Source organism: Chelonia mydas, chromosome 23 (genome assembly GCF_015237465.2).
Source record: "Chelonia mydas isolate rCheMyd1 chromosome 23, rCheMyd1.pri.v2, whole genome shotgun sequence".
NCBI classification, from domain to species: domain Eukaryota; kingdom Metazoa; phylum Chordata; order Testudines; family Cheloniidae; genus Chelonia; species Chelonia mydas.
The window spans coordinates 13,819,398-13,838,637 of NC_051263.2; the positions used below are offsets into that span (position 1 = coordinate 13,819,398).

Sequence of the window (19,240 nt, forward strand, 5' to 3'; positions counted from 1 at the left end):
GCAGAGAACAGGTGCAGGAGCTGCCAGCAGATCGAGGGACGTGATCATTCCCCTCTATCTGACATTGGTGAGGCCTCATCTGGAGTAGTGTGTCCAGTTTTGGGCCCCACACTACAAGAAGGATGTGGAGAAATTGGAGAGAGTCCAGCGAAGGGCAACAAAAATGATTGGGGTCTGGAACACATGACTTATGAGGAGAGGCTGAGGGAACTGGGATTGTTTAGTCTATGGAAGAGAAGAACGAGGGGGGATTTGATAGCTGCTTTTAACTACCTGAAAGGTGGATCCAAAGAGGATGGCTCTAGACTATTCTCAGTGATAGCAGATGACAGGACAAGGAGTAATGGTCTCAAGTTGCAATGGGGGAGGTTTAGGTTGGATATTAGGAAAAACTTTCACTAGGAGGGTGGTGAAACACTGGAATGCGTTACCTAGGGAGGTGGTCGAATCCCCTTCCTTAGAAGTTTTTAAGGTCAGACTTGACAAAGGCCGGGCTGGGATGATTTAGTTGGGATTGGTCCTGCTCTGGGCAGGGGGCTGGACTAGATGACCTCCAGAAGTCCCTTCCAACTCCGTTATTCTATGATTCTATGACCCATGAACCCCCCAATGCCAGCTGGCCAAGGGGTTGCAATGATCTCCTGGTTCTGGTGTTCACGTTTTGGCTCACCTAAGTACATCATGGAAAGTCTCAAACAAAGTCTCAAACCAGGGCCACACTGGTTATTAATGTTGTTGTGAAACGTACACACACAATATATATTCTTATTCTGTATCACAGCAGCAGCAGCGAAACAGGTTTCCTGTTTTCCCCCAGAAAAGGGACCTTAATTGACTGCCTCTTGACCAACAAGTAAATTAAGCACTGTAAGCTAAAAACACAGGCATGCTTACATTGAATCACAGAATATCAGGGTTGGAAGGGACCTCAGGAGGTCATCTAGTCCAACCCCCTGCTCAAGGCAGGGCCAATCCCCAACTAAATAGGCAGTCAACAGGGAAGAATACAGAGCAAGGGAAGGGAACCTCATCTTGAGATACACATCAAAAGGTTTGCTGGACTACATTTGGGGAACAGAAGACAACCCTGGTTGTGGGAAGACAAGATGGGGGAAGTACGCGAGCACTGTGTTCACTTCCATGAAAACGGACGCCCAGCCCACCTCGGTCGGAACGGACATCTGGGGTGAGATGAACTTTAGACAGGAAGTTAGCAGTCTCTAGAAAGCATGTTCGTATTTTGCTGGGTGTGTAACCTTGTGTGTTCATTTCTTCACTATCTCCTGACTCAGATAATAAATTTGTTTTCACTAGAAACATCTCAGGGGTGCAGAACCATGTAAGGCACTGATCCTGAGTTGAATCACATAAGCTGGGGTACCCCTTATTGCATTAAGTGCAGGCGTGTACAGCAGAGATTGCTTGGGTGGCTGACAGGCTAGTGGTAACAGATGAGGCAGGAGTGTAAAATTACTTAGTTCTGGCTACTCTGAGAACGATCACAGCGGCCCAGGTGAGAACAGGTCAAGGAACACCAGGACCCAACCTACCCACAGCACAAAGTGCTGGTCTAGCTGCCTCAACTCCACCAGCAGCCAGGAAACATGGCAGAGGCCAGCAGTGCCTAGTGGAGAGGTCTGGCACAGCCAACCCAGCCATGCCATCCAGGAGAAAAGATGCACAGGCTAGCAGAGAGGTCTGCTACAGCCGTCCCATCTGGAAGAAAGTACGGCACAGACTGGCAGTGGGTGGCCACATCCCCAGCCCAGTGGGGGAGAGAGAGCAAGCCTGGCCCAGGCCAGCCACACCATTAGGAACCCAGGCAGAAGTAGAGGCAGCACAACCCTGCTCCAGAACGGACAGGGAAGCTCATAGCAGAGTACAGCCAGTGGGTGTGCATGCTTACTGGTGATCCTTGTGGGCATTGAGCTGGCAGTCCCGACAGGTCAGAGTGTCACAGGTATCACAGAACAGCACCAGGGGCTCATGCTTGTGCACGGAGCAGTAGACTGTGCGCTCACCCTCTTTTGACTTCGAAGGGCCTAGAACAGAATGTGAGCATTACCCTTCTCCTCCAGCCAGAGCCCCAGGGGCACCCCAACCACAGCAGCCAGCCACCAGCCTAGAGTGGCCTGCAGGTTGGGAGTGAGGGACACTGGCAGAGCCGAGGGGGGTGGGGGGGGGGGGGGGAAGAGGATAGACAGGGCTGGGACTGAGGGATAATGGCAGAGCTCTGTATTGGGGTGGATCCAGAGGTCTGGGTTATGGGGCACTGGCAAAGCTGACTACAGCCTGCATGTCCAGATCTGTTTCCCAGATCCCCTCTTCAAGGCTTCCAGTGCTGGCCATGGGCAGCAGAGCCCATGCTGCCAGAAAGTGGGCACTGCATGGAGCCTCAGACCGAAGTCCTCTCCCTCACCAGTTGGGACCTAGCTTTCTGCCTCTGGAGCCTTGTCTACATGAAAATGTTGCATTCTGCCCAAAGGGAAGAACTCAAACTGATTCAGTTAAGCAGTACAACCCCAGATGGATGCTCTCATTCCATTTGAAGAGTGGACGGTATCACCCAGAAGAGGTTAAATTGAACAGACCATAGATAGCACAAACAGGGGTTTGCACTGATTTAGCCAAATTGGTTTAAACCAGCTCTCTTGTGTAGATACCCAAGTGAAGCACTCTGGGTGGGCAAGGAGAAGTGGTTACACTCCATGACCCCAGCCCCCACCCTACCCCTCTTCAAGGGGCAGGTGGTACCAGGCTAGCTCAGCATTCCCCTGCCAGGAGTGGGGCAGGGTGGTGGGGCACTGACCTGTGGATCTGACCGTGTGGTCTTTGGTGTACTTCACCCTCTGGTGGGCTTCCACACATGTCTCGCACAGCGGCTCTGAGCACTCCACACAGTAGCTGGTAGCAGGGGCGTTGTCATCACAGCTGGTGCAGCACTGCGGGACAGGAGAAAGGGTGAGCACCAAGGAACACACCAGCCCCACAACAATCTCAGCCTAGTGCCTCAAATTACACCAAGACCTTGTAGAGACAAGCCTAGGCACAGGGCAAGGACAGACACCAGGGCTCGTTTCCAAGGGTGTCCAGCGTCCCTGGCTCCCAGTGCAGTTATGGGCACCCGTGGTATTGCACGGAGCAGATGACCCTGGGAGCACAACACTGAGGTCCTCCAACTCAGACTGAACAGAAGGAGATGGGCTGCAGATGTGCAATAGCCTTAAGGCAGAGAATAAGTTATAGTACAGGCTAGCTCCAAACCTGTCTACACTACATCATTTATAGAGGTGCAGCTGCACCAATGCCATGGTAGTGCTTCTGGTGAAGACACTTTAAGCTCACAGAGCTCTCTCCCATCTGCAAGAGGCTGAGACAGCACGGTCTACACTGGCCCTTAGGTTGGTATAACTTATTTCACTCAGGGATGTGGACATTTGTAGTGTAGACCGCTTAAGAGGGTGACACAAGGACTTCATTCAAGCAGACAGGCCTTGTAATGAGAGAATTGAACGTGACCTAACTGCAGCCATTTTGTGTGTCCTGCCACCTTTAGTTGAAAGCAAATACACTAGATAGGACTTTGAGAGGCAAGGCCAAACAGCTGCATGTTTGCAGTTTTGCTCAGCAGAATGGGAGGATGGAACAGAGTTAATGGACTATGAGAATGGAAGGGGGTGTGTGAATAGCCAACCTCGGTTCTGAGTGCCCGACACAAGTTTTATTATGACTAGCAATGCTTTGCTGATAAGGGATAATGAGCAACTTACTGAAGCTAGGAGAATTGGTGACCCACTAGGGGTTATTATGGTGAATCAATAGGAGTCACTGAGTTATGTGCTTTGTTTAAGTTAGCAGCTACAGAAGATTTAGTAAAAGAACACTTTGGAGTAGTTTGAGGGAGCTTTTATTTGAGCAGCAACTACTATCTTCTCCCCAGCAGCTGGAGTAGGGTTGCCAACCCTTCAGGATTGTCCTGGAGTCTCCAAGAATTAAAGATTAATCTTTAATTTAAAGAGGTCAGGTGATGAAACCTCCAGGAATATGTCCAACCAAAACTGGCAACCGTAAAGCTGGATGGAAGGAGGGACCCCAGAACCCCAGCTACTGATCACTCAAAACTATCTCAGACTTTGGGTAAACTACTTGGGTGCGCTCTAAAACTATTGCTATGGCATGTGTGCGCCTGAGACTCAAAAAGGGAGCTTTGGATGAAAGCAGTCGTTTGTCCCCATTGATTTAATCCTGACACCGCCTGGAGAAAACCAATTAAGTTACCACAGTTTTGAGTTCTGAAATCCCTGGGTAATGGCCTGACAACTGCTCCAGAAAACACCTAGGCTATTTACTTTCAAGTTCTGGTTTCCACCACCTGAGGAGCTGGCCAAGCTGAACGAACAGCCTTTGGCTGGAAAAAAGACAGGCCCTCAATGACGGGGTAGACAGGCCCTCAGATGGCAGAGGTCAGGGTAAGACAGGCCTCACCTGAGCTTTTATTTGAGACAGACATGTACCTAATGGCTAGTCTACACTGGCAGCACTTTAAGGTGCCTTGTGTGGTCACGGTGCAGCTCTCCCAGCTCTCTAAAAACACCACTTCAACAAGGGGCGTAGCTCCCAGCAGTGGTGCCCTGTCTACACTGGTGCTTTACAGTGCTGAAACTTACTGCACTCAGGGGGGTGTTTTTTCACACCCCTGAATGAGAAAGTTTCAGCACTGTAAATTGCCAGTGTAGACAGCCTTAAAACAGCCTCTCTTATGCTTTGCTGTGTTCCCACTGCTGCACTTCGTTCTAAAGCGGCCGTTTTCTTTGGGTCACTATTTGCTGCACAAACAGAAGAACCGCAGGCACTGGTCTGTTTGGACCTGCTGGGTAAGCACAGCTGGTACACAGGGAGACGGGTCTAGGAGTGGGGAAGTCGGGGAGATGAGGCCTGAGGTTGGACGCCCGAGGGGATGGTCTCAGATAGGGGACCCAGGGGTAGCTAGACAGGTAACAGTGATTAGCATGACACATGGGTCATCTTAGAAAGAGCAAGTGTCAAAAAATCAAGGCCCAGGACCAAGTCCTGCTGTGACACATTAAGAGTCTTGTCCCATCCCCTCCCTACTCCCGTCTGGTCTATTTATAATTAATCGCTGAGGTCCAAGCTTGTGTCTTTACTGTGTTTGCACAGCACCCAGCACAGCAGAGCCTATGGGTGCTACCGTAACAAATCACCACCTCCGAAAGGGGCCTGACAAAGCACCTATGAGTGCATTGCCTGCCCTGGGCAGGGCATATCCTGGGGGTGCCTCAACATCCCCAATACAGCCCCATCCGACCTCAGCAGCCAGGTTCAGTGTGGAGCACGGTGTCAGGAAAGGAAGGGCCAGGTGCTCTGCACTGCTTCCTTTTACCAGGAGAACTGAGCTGATCTATGGCAGGAGGGACTGCAAGCCACCCCCATCAAAGCCCAGCCTGCATGGCGAGCTGGGAATAATAGGGTGGGGAGCAGAACTGTATTCTGCTGATGGGTCAATCAGAGCCCTTCTGGGGAGGAAGGGATAGGAAGGTTACACCCCTACCTGGTTGGCATCCTTGCTGTCTGTGGCTGCCTCCGCCCCGCTGTCTCTCAGGAAGTAGTTCTCCACTATGTCCTTGAGGTAACACTGGTGTTTGCACACAGGGCAGTCCACCACTGCAAGGGAAAAGGAGCAGAAGAGAGCATCATGCACACAGGAAGCAGCAGCAGATATGTAACTAATCCTTGGGGGGCCACCTCGGTGTAGTTAATCCTCCTCCCTGAGAAGCGGGGGGAGAAGCCCTCCTGTCAACATAGCTCTGTCTACACTGGGAGTTTGGTTGATATAACTGTCAGTCACCCCTGAGCGATGTAGTTTTTTCAACACACATCTGTAGACCAGGGCTAAGATACTGAAACTTAGCACCATCTCTGAATGGCCACTGCAGGTATGGACGTGGGATGTAAGGGCTGTCTGGTAGGGTCTCCGCAACATGCACTGAAAATCTTCTGCAGCTGCTCATGCTCCACAAGCGGAACAGTCAGTGGGCTCTCCCCTGTCCAGTTAGGTCCCTCCAGCCTAAAAGCACCACAACATTAGGGGGCCTCCATACTCACCAAACACCAGCCACAGGGACCCTACACATCTTACAGCAAGAGTATGGGGAGCCGGAGCAATTTCCCTCCCCCGCAAAACAGTCTGCCATGTCAGAGGGCACAGTCTGTGCCCACAGCACCTGAGCAGAAGACAGCAGGGCAGCACAATGTGACAGGTAGAGAGGCAGGCCAGCCTCCTTTCAAGTGCCCAGAACTCAGCAGAATTTCCCCCAGTGAGCAGGAAGACCCCACATGTGTCTCTGCCTCCTGGGGGAGCAGCCATTAAAATGGAGAGGTTATAGGGTTACTCATGAGGAACTGGAGAGCTGGTTCTGCCTGGAGTTTGGGCTCATGGAACATCGAGGTGCTTCTGTATTGAGAGCTCTGTTTATTAACTGAAGATCAATCAGCACAGCACAGAAAGTTGACTACATTACCAATCTGGGAAACAGTCTTGCAACTGTTACATCCTCACTGTTGCTCATTTATATTCCCCTTGCCTACAGCACATTAAATTCCATAACCCTTACACACCTTCTCTGATCTCTGCAGAAAACATTCCAGATATTAGCAGACCAGAGACATCTACTGAGGGCACAGCACGCTTGACAAACCTCACAAGAATATACATCTGATATATTCTGCATGTACAGAACAGGTTACAGCAATTTCATTACTAGTAAGTTTCCACAATGTTTAGCATGAGTACAAAGCATGATCAGCAATTTAGATGCATGGAGGTAAGTAAGCCCGTTTTTAAAACTGCAGAGAAGCACAAAAAACCCCATGTCTACACTATGCCATTGGTTTTCCACAGCACCCATCACCACAGCATCTAAGCACCTGTCGTGTGTTATGAACAGTGTTGACCCGCTTATTGGAATGTTTATGGTACAAAGATGTTTAATATAATGGGGGATGTCAGGAAAAACAAGCAGGAACATGCTAGCTGAACCATACTCCCAGGATGACTTGCATTTATGCAAACAGAAACTCTCAACCTCTACAGGTTTGCAGTCTAAGCAGGTGCTAATCCCTTTTAGCTAGGAGATCCTGCATCTTTCAAGTTGAGAGCTGTTTTTTCAGCCCACACACCTCCACCACACTCCAACGGGCCACCTGGCCAGACCCCTCTGCCTAACAAAGTATTTAAGAGCCATGCTCTTTGCATAGTTATGTCAGTCACAAGATTCTAATCTCAGCCATTTCCATTGACTGCATCCACATAGCAAGCCAAGTGGCCCAGGCAGGTTTCCATGGGAACAGGCAGACATAGCCTAAATGCTCCTGTGCCTGGATCTATAGTATGGGCCACTCCACAACCAACCCCATCCTGCTACACAGCCAATCCCCCAAGCAGCAGTTCTGCTACTTTGCCTGGGAAAGGCTCCAAAGCTTCAAGAGTCTAGAGTCTACACATTTCAGCACAGTGCAGGCTTAGCCTGTGTTAAAAGGCACCAAGCCTCAACTTTGCACCTTGTCCTATAATGGAAGCTCCTCCACTGAGCAGCATAACTTTCCCCCTTAGGGGAGATGACAGGAAGGCAGTGCCAAGATTATGGAGAAAGTAGTGGCAAGTACTACCCAACAGCAGTGGCACGTCCGTTACAACTATTTTCCAGCCTGTGCGTTATCCTGCTTGGCTCTGCTGCCTAGCCAGCCTGGTGTGGGTGGCTGAATTGGATTCAGAACGAACAGCTCATCTGCCACAATCAACTCAGTAACTGACATGAATCTTATGCCTTGGGAAGTACCCATCCAGAACACTCAGTTCCTAGTTTATCTAGGAAAGTGCCCCGATGGGAAAGGACACTGGGAAGAAGAGCCACCAAATAAAGAGATGCTGAAAGACACAGTTCTTCCATGCATTCATGTTGAAACTGTGAAGGCTACAGGTGCTGTGTAACCCAGTCACAGCAATTGGAGTATAGAATATAAGGTATTCTGGCTATTCCTTACCCCATTTTATCTAGCTACCAAGCAGAAGGATAATTTCAGCCTGGTACAGCCTGAGTGGGATGGGCAACTTCCAGGCATCATCACAGCATCTAAGCAAAACAAACAATGCTGTAGCCACCTGGGCATGAGCTGTGGATGTGGCAGCCATGGAGACGCAGTTCCAGAGAAATTCAGGTGGGAAGGCAGCCTTAAATTCAGTCTTTACATTCTGAAGGGAAGGATTTCTGCTGAGAACAGCAGTAGTCATGACAACCAGGAACAAGACAAACCCTTCAGAGTGGCCAAAGCACCTGAAGTGGTCATCACTTTGTCCCACAATAGTCATAGCAAGCCAGAAACAGAGTGAATGCAGCAATTTGTACAGGATCCTTTGCAAGCAGTGCAACCCAAAAAGCTTTCTTTTCCTTACAAAGTTACATTCAAAAGGGTGGGCAGGTGTTAAAGCTGAAACATCTCCCCCAGCATGGACTTGGATGTTCCCATTTCAAGACACTTCGAACTACGTACGAAACTAGAGCAGAAAATCTATACATAGGACTTCTGACAAAGCAATTTGACGATAAGTTTGTCAGCATCCCAGTCCCAAGTCTGGGAGCTAGCTGCCAGTGGTAACATGCCCAACTCCCACTCTGAAACACAGCATTCCACTTTTTAGATTGTTGAGCATGGAACCAAAGCGAGTGCCATTCAGCTTTTCCACGATTTTAGTTTGATTTTTCATATATGTCAGAACCAGTGGAAGTTTTATCCCCTGCTCATACAAGGAGCTGCACCTACCTTTGAGTTTACTCTTCAGATCACTAGAGCTTAGGATCGCATGAGGTCTGTGTGTAAAAAGCAAACAAACTCATTAACGTGCTAAAGATTATAATGGCATAAGAGGAATTCAACCGCTCTTTTTAAAACCTGAATCCTCAAACTTGTACAATGCTACATGAGAGTGTTTAGCCCCTAACCAAGTTTGATGCAGTGTTGTTGTAGCCATGTGGGCCCTAGGATGTTGAGACACACAGTGGGTGAGGTAACATCTTTTATTGGACCAACTTCTAGGGGTGACACACAAGCTTTGGAGCTTACTGAAGAAGAGCCGTGTAAGCTCATAAGCTTGTCTCACCCACAGAAGTTAGTTCAACAACAGCTATAATCCTCACCCACATTGGGTCTCTAATAATCTCATGAAAGTCAGCTGCCAGTACCACAGTAGCAAGGCTAGCTGCACCCAATCCTTTCATTCATTCAGATTCCAAGGCCAGAAGGAACCTGACACCCTGGCACCCCAATATTCCCCACTGTCATGTAATTAGGATAGGTTTTGTATAAAGTATGCCTTGTGAAGTATTCTAAAAGTCTTTATTTGCTTGACATTAATATCTTGGATTGTATGCGCTATCGTTGTATGAAGTTTAGCTGTGTGTGCGTTACTGAAACATGTTGTAGGATGAAAACAACCACAAGCAGCCTTTCAGGTACAACAATTAAAAGGCCTAACAATGTTAATGGCTTATTGGAGGAAATGCACACAAGCACAAGGACTACCCTGCGAACTGTGTACCATAGCACTACACAATGGGAACTATATGACCCAAGTCACAGCAAAAGAGCTTTCGAGCAAGTGGGAAGAAGATATAAAAGGGGGGAAAATGACATCATGAGGGGACCTCACTCTCCCTGCAACATCACACCTGGAAACACCTGAGGAATAAAGACTGAACAGGGGAAAGTGATGGTCCCAGGCTAAGGGATTGCTAGCCTGTGTATGAAAACCTGAGAAACCCCAAGCTGCAAAGCCAAGGCAGCTTGTGCCTTAAGAATCTGCCAGCCTGTTTATCACTCAGGTTGAGAATTTGCTAATTCATATCCTACCTCTCTAGTATGTTAAGATCAGTTAGAGGTTGTGTTTAACTAGGTAATCTGCTTTCATCTGTTTGCTATTATTTATAATCACTTAAATAAAATCTATCCTTTTGTACTTAAACTTTTGTTTTAATCCAAACCAGTGTGCATTTGACTACGGCTGTCATAAATATAAAGGGAAGGGTAAACACCTTTTAAATCTGTCCTGGCCAGAGGAAAAACCCTTTCACCTGTAAAGGGTTAAGAAGCTAGGATAACCTCGCTGGCACCTGACCAAAATGACCAAGGAGGAGACAAGATACTTTCAAAAGCTGGGGGGAGGGAGAAACAGCCTCTCTCCATCTGTGTGAAGCTTTTTGCTGGAGACAGTAACAGGAATAGAGCCTTAGAATTTAGTAAGTAATCTAGCTAGATATGCGTTAGATTCTGATTTCTTTAAATGGCTGAGAAAATAAGCTGTGCTGAATGGAATGTAGATTCCTGTTTGTGTCTTTTTGTAACTTAAGGTTTTGCCTAGAAGGATTCTCTATGTTTTGAATCGGATTACCCTGAAAGGCATTTACCATCCTGATTTTACAGAGGTGATTCTTTTTACTTCTATTAAAATTCTTTAAGAATCTGAATGCTTTTTCATTGTTCTTAAGATCCAAGGGTTTGGGTCTGTGTTCATCTATGCAAATTGGTGAGGATTTTTATCAAACCTTCTCCAAGAAGGGGGGTGTAAGATTTGGGGGGGGGAGGGGAGAAGACATTTCCAAACAGGCTCTTTCCCAGTTATATCCCTGTTAGATGTTTGGTGGTGGCAGCAATAAAGTCCAAGGGCAAAAGGTAAAATAGTTTGTACCTTGGGGAAGTTTTAACCTAAGCTGGTAAAAATAAGGAGGTTTTCATTCAGGTCCCCACATCTGTACCTTAGTTCAGAGTGGGGAAGGAACCTTGACAAAGGCCTCTACGGAAAATCTCAGTTTGGTTACTGTAAGTGTGTATGGTCCTCTTCACATTGAGGGAGAGGCAGACCAGGTGTTAAACCCATATACTGGCCAGATTTGAAAGGCAGGACAGTACTGTTCTGGGGCCCTAGACTGGTGGTTAGAGCGCCTGCATGTGATTGCAGCTGGGTGTGTCCCTATCTACATGAATGCTGGTGAAAGTGCAAGCTTGGAGGGCTTTGTAACTTGTCACAGCAGCACAGTGTGAGGGTGGGTCAGAGGGCTCAATGGTACCCCAGTTTCAGGTGGCACCCCGGGGGGAACCAGTCACGGAACCATTGTGATCATCTAGCCTGACACCCTGTATGATACCAGACATAGAACTTCCCCAAAATAATTCCTAGAGCAGATCCTTCTGGCCTCATGCCTTTATCTCCTCTGGAGTGGGATTCCACAATTCTACCACTCAGTCCCTAGGCCACCACATCCTATACATCAACCATGCTTACCGCAGGTCCAACTGGGCTTGGACATCTGTACTACTTCTATTCTGTACACAGTGAACAGCAGCATCCAGTGAAGAAACATACCAAATGTTCATTTTAATAGCACGAACTTCAGAGCAAGACTATTAAAAAAACCCAGCAGCCTTACCCCAAATCCTACTAATCCTGCCATCCTGAGCTAAGCAGGCCTAACCTCTTCAGTCACTCCCAGGAGATCCTGCTTGCCAGTCTAGTCTCCTCAAACTTCCCTCCCTCTCCAGTGTGTTGCTTTTTCCAAACTGCTGCAGTCTTTTGGATTTCCCAGGCTTGACATCAAGTGTTTCCTGAGACGTGGTTTATCTAGAGCAATTCTTCCCTTCCTGCTTGTTGTTACTGACAATTCCTGCATTAAACTTCCCCCAAACTACACTATGCAGCCTAGGAGCTAACATCAGCACTCCTGGGGACAGCTGCCAAAAGATTATACAAGTTAGAGGATACACTCAGCTACAGGTGTCCACGTGACTGGACTTCTCTCCTCCAAAAGACCTGTCCCTCCTAAATCCCTCTCAGAAGAGGATGCTGCTCTAGCCCATTAGCAAGACTGTTCCATGGCATGGCTAAGCCAGATGCCAGGACTCTGCTTGTATCTGGAAGTCCCCCTCACTGCAGGGGAAGAGGAGGTGTTGAGGCCCAGCAGCAAATGGGAAAGAGCTGGGTTGAAATGCACTCCCCCTCCTCAGGCCTTAAGCCTTGTCTATAATCAGTGCTGCATCAGTTTGATGACACTGGTGGTTTTAAACAGATTTACTCACACCACAGACCATGGTGTAGACACTTAATCCTATTTCAATCAGGCCTGTATTGAGTTAGTTTAAGTAGATCCTGAAGCTAAATCAATATAAATAGGTTTAAATCAGATTAAGAGTACCTATAGTGCTTTAAACCAGTTTAACTAAATTGGTTTAGAATCAACGCTTTAGTTAACCAGAACAGTAAATGAAGATAAGGCCTTAGGCCGGCCTTCTACTTACCCCAACAATACCAATTCATTCCAAAACCCAACACAAGGAAGCAGTCACAAAAGCCAGCCCAAAAAGCTGTGTCTGAGTGCTAGAGAGTCATTGCATTTAACAGATCTTTAGTGCACAAAGCACCTTAAAACAGCCTCCAGCCTCTCAGCAAGAACTCAGTATGTCCCAAGACTTTCTTCCAGTTTCAACACCACAAATCTATTTCCATCCTTGTAGGTAGCTAGATGAGTACCTATTACCCACTCCAACCTGAAAAAACTGACACTAAGCCAGGCTGAAAACCTATGTAGCATTTAGCTTCCAGACTTTCCCACAAGGAAATGAATCCAAGTAACAGCAGAGTACAGCTCAGGGCATTGATGTAACTGCACTAGAACAAACCCCCTCTCATGCACATGTGCAGCACCAGTGCAACGAGTGACTCAAGCCACAGTAAGCTGCACAGGTGCAAGCCTTTTACACTGAGGCACCATGTTTAAATGAAGGGTTTCCACTAGTGCAGTTACAATGGTGCAAAAATAAACCCAGTGCAACAAGCCCTTATATTTAAGTTGCAGTAGGAAACCTGGGGCAACCCACACCAAACCCTAGAAAGAGCCATACATGCAGTGTTCAGTTTGGCTGTCTAGAGCTGGAGGGCTGCACCTCATCTGCAAACTCATTTATACAGATTAATCCACAACTGCAGGTGTTGGTGCCTCTCACTCACAGCTTAGTCAACTCACCTTATCACCCAGCAGCCATCACCTGGCTGCTGACCTGCTCATCAGCTGACCTCAGGGAGTCACATGACTTGGCAGTTCTTTACCCCTATCCCGCAGAGCGCTTAACTTTCCCTGAGTATAGGCATGCCCTAAGTAGTCCAAGCAAAGAAACTGTGCCCAGGCTACATTTGTGGAGTTAAAGCATAGGGAAGGACCTAGGCCAGTGATATTCAGACTGAGGCTCACAAGCTGCAAATGTTTCTTTAATGTGTCTACTGCAGCAATTTGCAGCACATCTAAAAACACTGATTTAATTAACAAATGTAAGTTAATAGCAATACTGATCATTTTGCTGTGATCATATATAAATATTTCCCATCATGCTTTTTAAATATAAAGTACTATAATAAATGAAACCATTAATTCATACAACTGTGGCTCTTTTGTGTAGTGCTAATTTGGCTCCTGAACCACTGAGGTCTGAGAATCAACTGATCTAGGCTATAATTTAACCATCCAAAATAGATGCCCACACTGATATTAAATGGGATTTTCAATCAAGTTAACACACACACACACACACACACCCCTCCCCCCTTTCCTAGTATACACAAGTTCTAAGAGATTCAATCTAGTCAATCACAAGTTACTGGGCTCAAAACCACTGAGAGGTTCTCCAGCCTGTTATGCAAGAGATCAGGCTAAGGCCAATTCTGTACTACAGACCTGTGTCAGTATGTTACTCAGAGGTGTGAAAACTCCACACCTGATTTACGTATTAACCCCATGTAGACAGTAGTATGGCAACAGGAGAACTCCTCCCATTGACAAACCTACCACCTCTCGGGGACATTGATTAAGGGGCTCTCCCCCAATGGCACAGGAGCATATTCATTTAAGCGCTACAACAGCTGATACAGCCTTTTAAGTGTAGACTTGCCCTAAATGACAGTGGTCCTTCCTTTCTGGCCTTGACATTGCCTTTTTGCATCCACATTTAAAATCTAGATGTTCCCTGCTCCATGTGACTCATTTGGTGCCTAAGTCACCTAAGTCACTGCGACAGTCTGTACCACTATGTTCACCGGGGTTACAAGACTGAAATTTTATACAAAGGATGCCTTGAGGTATAATTTGAAAACTCAATTTGCTGATTGTCCTGATAACATGTGGTAACACTAAAGTTACAATAAAATTCTACTGTATGACATTGCTGAGATGTTCCAAATTTAAAAACCAGGCACAAACCAGTTCCTCAGAGACAAAAGGCAAACTGAGGCCTCAGGTAGGTGTAAAAAAAAAAAAAAAAAAAAATCAAATGGATTATCACCTGGTTAAGCGGCTATTCTTTGGTAGAAAAAAAAGGGCTGAGCTAGACACCTACATTTTGGCAAACAAAAAGTGGAGATTCCCAACCCCCCCAGACTTGCAGTCTCTGGAACCTCAGCTGGAAATGATTTTCAAAGAAAAAACTAAGAAAAGGGAACAGACACCCCAAAAGATCTCTCCCGTCATCTCTACTTACAGCACTGACAACACCTGAAGGATAAAAAAGTATTACTGGACTAGGGAGGGATCCTGGCAGAAAGGAATTCATCCAGTAAGACTGCTAACACATGTGGTGAGAGACTTTTGCTTTGAAATCACAGCTTGGTAAGTTAGATGTTGGTTACAAAGAAAAAAGGTTAAATGCAGCTAATTCTGACTTCTATACCTCATTACTTGTAATCACCAAATCTATTTTCTGTAGTTAAACTTGTTTAATCTAAACCAGTGTGCTTGGACTGAAGCGTTTGGGAAACTCCATTTGGGATAACAAGATTTGTGAATATCATTTTCTATTAAGAAAACGACAGACTTCATATGAGCTTGTGTTGTCCGGGAGAGGGCTGGGTAGTACAAGATACACATTCCTGGGGGAAAGTCTGGGACTGGGAATTTGCTGGTGTTGCTCTGCAATGTAATTCAAGAGTGGCTGGCCACAGCACTCAAAGTACAGCTGGGAATCCTTTACATGCTGGAGGCTGAGAGAGCAGACCAGGAGCTGTTACTCTCACAGCACTGTAAAAGGCACCCCAGGTTGGAGAACTATGGGGACACAGCTGTTCAGTCCAGATTTCATTCTAAAATCCAATTGCAACCAATAATTTTGTTCAATACTACTGGTGATCATAACTGCATGCAGGTATTTCATAGCTACATATAAACAAAAATGACAAACCTATGTTCATGTGATTTAAGCAGTGAAAATTTGGATATAAAGTAATTTCATTTTGAATTTAAGGGTCACCCATCAGTTGCAATTCTTAGAGCAATACAGTGGGAGTGGGATCCCACAGGTCCTGCTGCCATATGAACAGGAGCAGGTAAAACTCACTTCGTTGTGGTATGGATTGGGTGGACCAAAAAAAAAAAAAAAACACCCAGACTGCAGTACTTGTGGGAAAACAAAATCTCTCATAAATTTATCAAGAGTAGCCTATCAGGGAAACTGCTATTTATTATTTATTTCATGGTTTAAGCAAGATGTGTTTTATTTTTAGTGGTAAAAATTGTGCCTGAATTCCATTTATATATAAAATATACTAACCAACCTTTTTGTTTTTTAGTAGCATGGGGGAATCTGTTGCGGTATCTAAAGTTTTTGTGGGTGGGAGCAGGATAAAAATGGAAGAAACAATGTAGGAGCAGGTATTGTGGGGTGGGATAGGAGCAGGTTAAAAATAGTTCCCGGGCAGGGCTCTATAAGTGAAGTGTTTTATATGCTGTTCGCAGAGAGTCGAGCAGACATCAAAGTGAAAAGGGAAGATTTGCAACAGCACGACAACAGTTGTTTGCAGTGTTGGTCCCATGAAATGAGAGAGAAAAGGTGGGTGAGGTAACATCTTTTACTGGACCAACCTCTGTTGGTGAGAGAAGTTTTAGAGCTTACATAGAGCTCTTCTTCAGGTCTAGGAATGGTACTTGGGAGCGCCACAGCTAAACACAACGTAGAACAAATTGTTACACCTCTGCAGTTGTACGACAGTTAGTGATTCTCAACCAGGGATGTGTGTACCCCTTGGGGTACATCAACTCATCTAGATAGATGCCTACTTTTCAACAGGCTACATAAAATGCTAGAGAAGTCAGTACAAAGTCTTCTTTATACTTCTCTATATACTATACACTGACAAGTATAATATTTATATTCCAATCCATTTGTTTTATAATTATATGGTAATGAGAAAGTCAGCAATTTTTCAGTAATAGTGTGCTGACAATATCAGAAAGAAAAATATAAAAATAAGCTAGTAGTTTTTCAGTGAAGTGAAACTTCGGTGTATGCAAGACTAATCAGACTCCTGAAAGGGGTACTGTAGTCTGGAAAGGCTGAGAGCCACTGGAATAGTGGGTTATAGATTGTTGTACTGAGCCATAAATCCAGAGTCTTTAAGTTCATGATTTTTAGGGTCTAACAAAGTTACGAATTTAAGCTCCCAAGTTTGTCTTCTGAAGGTGTTGTGCGGGTTTTTCCTTTGAGCAGGATACAGATGTTATGCTTGTGGGGAAGTAGGGCATATAGTTGCTCAGTGCCCTAATGTTGATGAGCCCATGCAATGCAACCGGGGCGGGAACGAAGATGATCATGAAGGTCTTTGTGGCTTGATAAACCTTGTGGGAGTCACAATGGCTCCACATAGATACACATGGCCAGTTAGGATGAATGACATCAGACCATTATTGCATTACTGGACTCCAGAAGTGCCATCACGCTGGTCTCAGGGAAACTAGTTGGGTGGGACCAGCTGTAGCGCACCTGTGTGCATGGGGCTGTCTATTATCTGACCTTCCCTGTACAAATTGAGGTCCGGGGGAATACCACAAGGGTGACAGCAGAGATGGTTCTGAAACTCCCATATCCAGTCCTTATAAAACAAGACTTCCCAGGGTTTGAAGGCCTACTCCCCAGAGGAGGGTAACAACCCTGGGATTGATACAATCACCCCAGGAATTAGCCCTCTCCTGGTCTTCTGTGAATTAGCCCAGGACTTGTTCTCTACACCTGGGAAGCCCTGGAAGACTAGGCGAGAAAGGAGGGCAGACAAGATGATGGGAACCAGGATTTTGGTCCAGAACCAAAAGGCTACACTTGTAGGGAAGAAAGTGTGTCCAGCTGGCAGGGGAACGATGCAGAGGGTTGATGAACCAGAAGCTGGACCCAGTTCCACAGAGACCAACCCTTAGAGGGAAGCAGAAGTAGGTCCCTTTGAGTTTGGGCATACTGAAGCCTCATTTGAGAATTTTGGGCAGGATCAGGCCAATGATCTGCTATATGATAATAGATAAAAAGGGACCTATTATATAGAGTAGTTCAAATGCAAGAGCAAAAGGTGGAGCAACTCTTGGTACCTCGAAGGCACCACCAAAGGGCAGTGTTGGACCTAGGTCACAGTCATTTGTATGGAGTACACCTAGGGATAGATAAGATCCTCCATCAAATCCTACAGATGTTCGTTTGGCCAGGAGTTTATATGGAGGTCTGACGATATTGTGCCTCCTGCCAGAGTGCCAATTACATGGCCCAACCATGCTTAAGGGTCCCTTTAGTACCTCTGCCAATTATTGAAGTCCCATTGGAGAGGATAGTCATGAACCTACTGAAGCCCTGGCAAGACAGGGAGGTTCATCTGATAACACTGGAGATGCCACCCCAAGAAAATAATCATCAGGGACAGGTCAGAATATCCCCTGAATTGACCCCTGAACAACGAGCAGAAGGTATCAATATGATTGAATGGAACCCCAATGTGTTCTCAGAGAAGCCAAGCAAGATCACAGAAGTTGATCATCATATCATCACAGATCCTGGAGTAAAGGTGAACGTTAAGCCCTACCGGATCCCAGCGGCAAGAAGAGGAGATCAGGACTAAAGTTAGGAGAATGTTATGGAGTTAGGAGTCATTGAGGAATCCCATAGTTAATGGTCCAAGTCCAACCATCCTCGTACCTAAATGAGATGGCAGCATGAGGTTCTGCAATGACTTCAGAAAATTAAACAAGGTGTCCCAGTTCGATACCTCGGGCAGACAAGCTAATCGACCAATTGGAAAAGGCCGATTTTTGTCCACCCTTGACCTGACCAAAGGTTATTGGCAAATCCCTCTGGCCAAGGAAGCCAAAGAAGACTGCATTTTCTACACCAGAAGGATTGTACCAGTACACGGCCCTCCTCCCTTTTGGGCTACATGGGGCTCCTGCAGCCTTCCAGCGGCTCATGGATAACCTGTTGCATCCACATGGCAAGTATGTGGCTGCTTACCTGGATGATGTCATCATGCATAGCCCAGACTGGGAGACGCACCTAGAAAAGGTGGAAGCAGTACTGGATACCCTGATGAAGGCAGGTCTCACTGTGAATCCCTCCAAATGTGCAATAGGGCTAGCAGAAGCCAAATACATCAGGTACATCATGGGGAGGGGTGTAGTGAAGCTCCAACTGAACAAGTTAGAGGCGATAGAAAGTTGGCCCAACTGATCCAGAAGAAACAGCTCAGAGCATTCCTGGGGATAACTGGGTACTGTAGATGATTCATTCCCTATTTTGCTACCAGAGCATACCTATTGATGGATCTGATAAAAGCTCAGGGCCCAGACATAGTGAAATGCACCGGCGCAGCTGAAGCAGCTTTTACAGACCTGAGGACCACCCTCTGCAGTAACCCAGTACTAGTAGCCCCAGACTTTAAGAATTTATACTGCAAACCGATGCCGCCGAGGTAGGGTTGGGAGCTGTGCTTTCTCAAATGGTAGGAGAGGAAGGACACCCAATCCTATTCCTCAGTAGGAAACTCCTGCCCATAGAACAAAAGTATGCTGTGGTAGAGAAAGAATGCCTTGCGGTAAAGTAGGTCATGGAAACCCTCCATTACAACCTTCTCTGACAGAGGTTTACCCTCATCATGCCCCCCTGAAATAGATGCACTGGAACAAAGGATATAGGAATAGGATCATGCCCCCCTGAAATAGATGCACTGGAACAAAGAAAAATGCAAGGGTAATGAGATGGTTCCTGTCATTAGAACCCTTCCACTTCAGAATGCAACAGGTCAGGGACCAGACATGGCAACACTGATTGCCTGTCAAGGGTGCACTATTTTTCAACCCAAGTAGCCCAACCCCATGGTGTTGAG

The 19,240-nt window shown here is 46.5% G+C and overlaps 1 protein-coding gene across 4 annotated transcripts in view; it reads right to left on the reverse strand.

Moving 5' to 3' along the window:
• The window catches only part of TRIM28 (tripartite motif containing 28), a 51,589-nt gene that overhangs the window by 18,737 nt on the left and 13,612 nt on the right, over positions 1-19,240 (reverse strand). For all 4 annotated transcript variants that reach the window (XM_037888688.2, XM_043534437.1, XM_037888689.2 and 1 more), the window contains exons 2-4: positions 5,570-5,682; positions 2,810-2,942; positions 1,907-2,042 (exon numbers count right to left, since the gene is read on the reverse strand). In XM_037888688.2, coding sequence (XP_037744616.1) covers positions 1,907-2,042; positions 2,810-2,942; positions 5,570-5,682 — 382 coding nt within the window. The remainder of the gene's footprint in view (positions 1-1,906; positions 2,043-2,809; positions 2,943-5,569; positions 5,683-19,240) is intronic.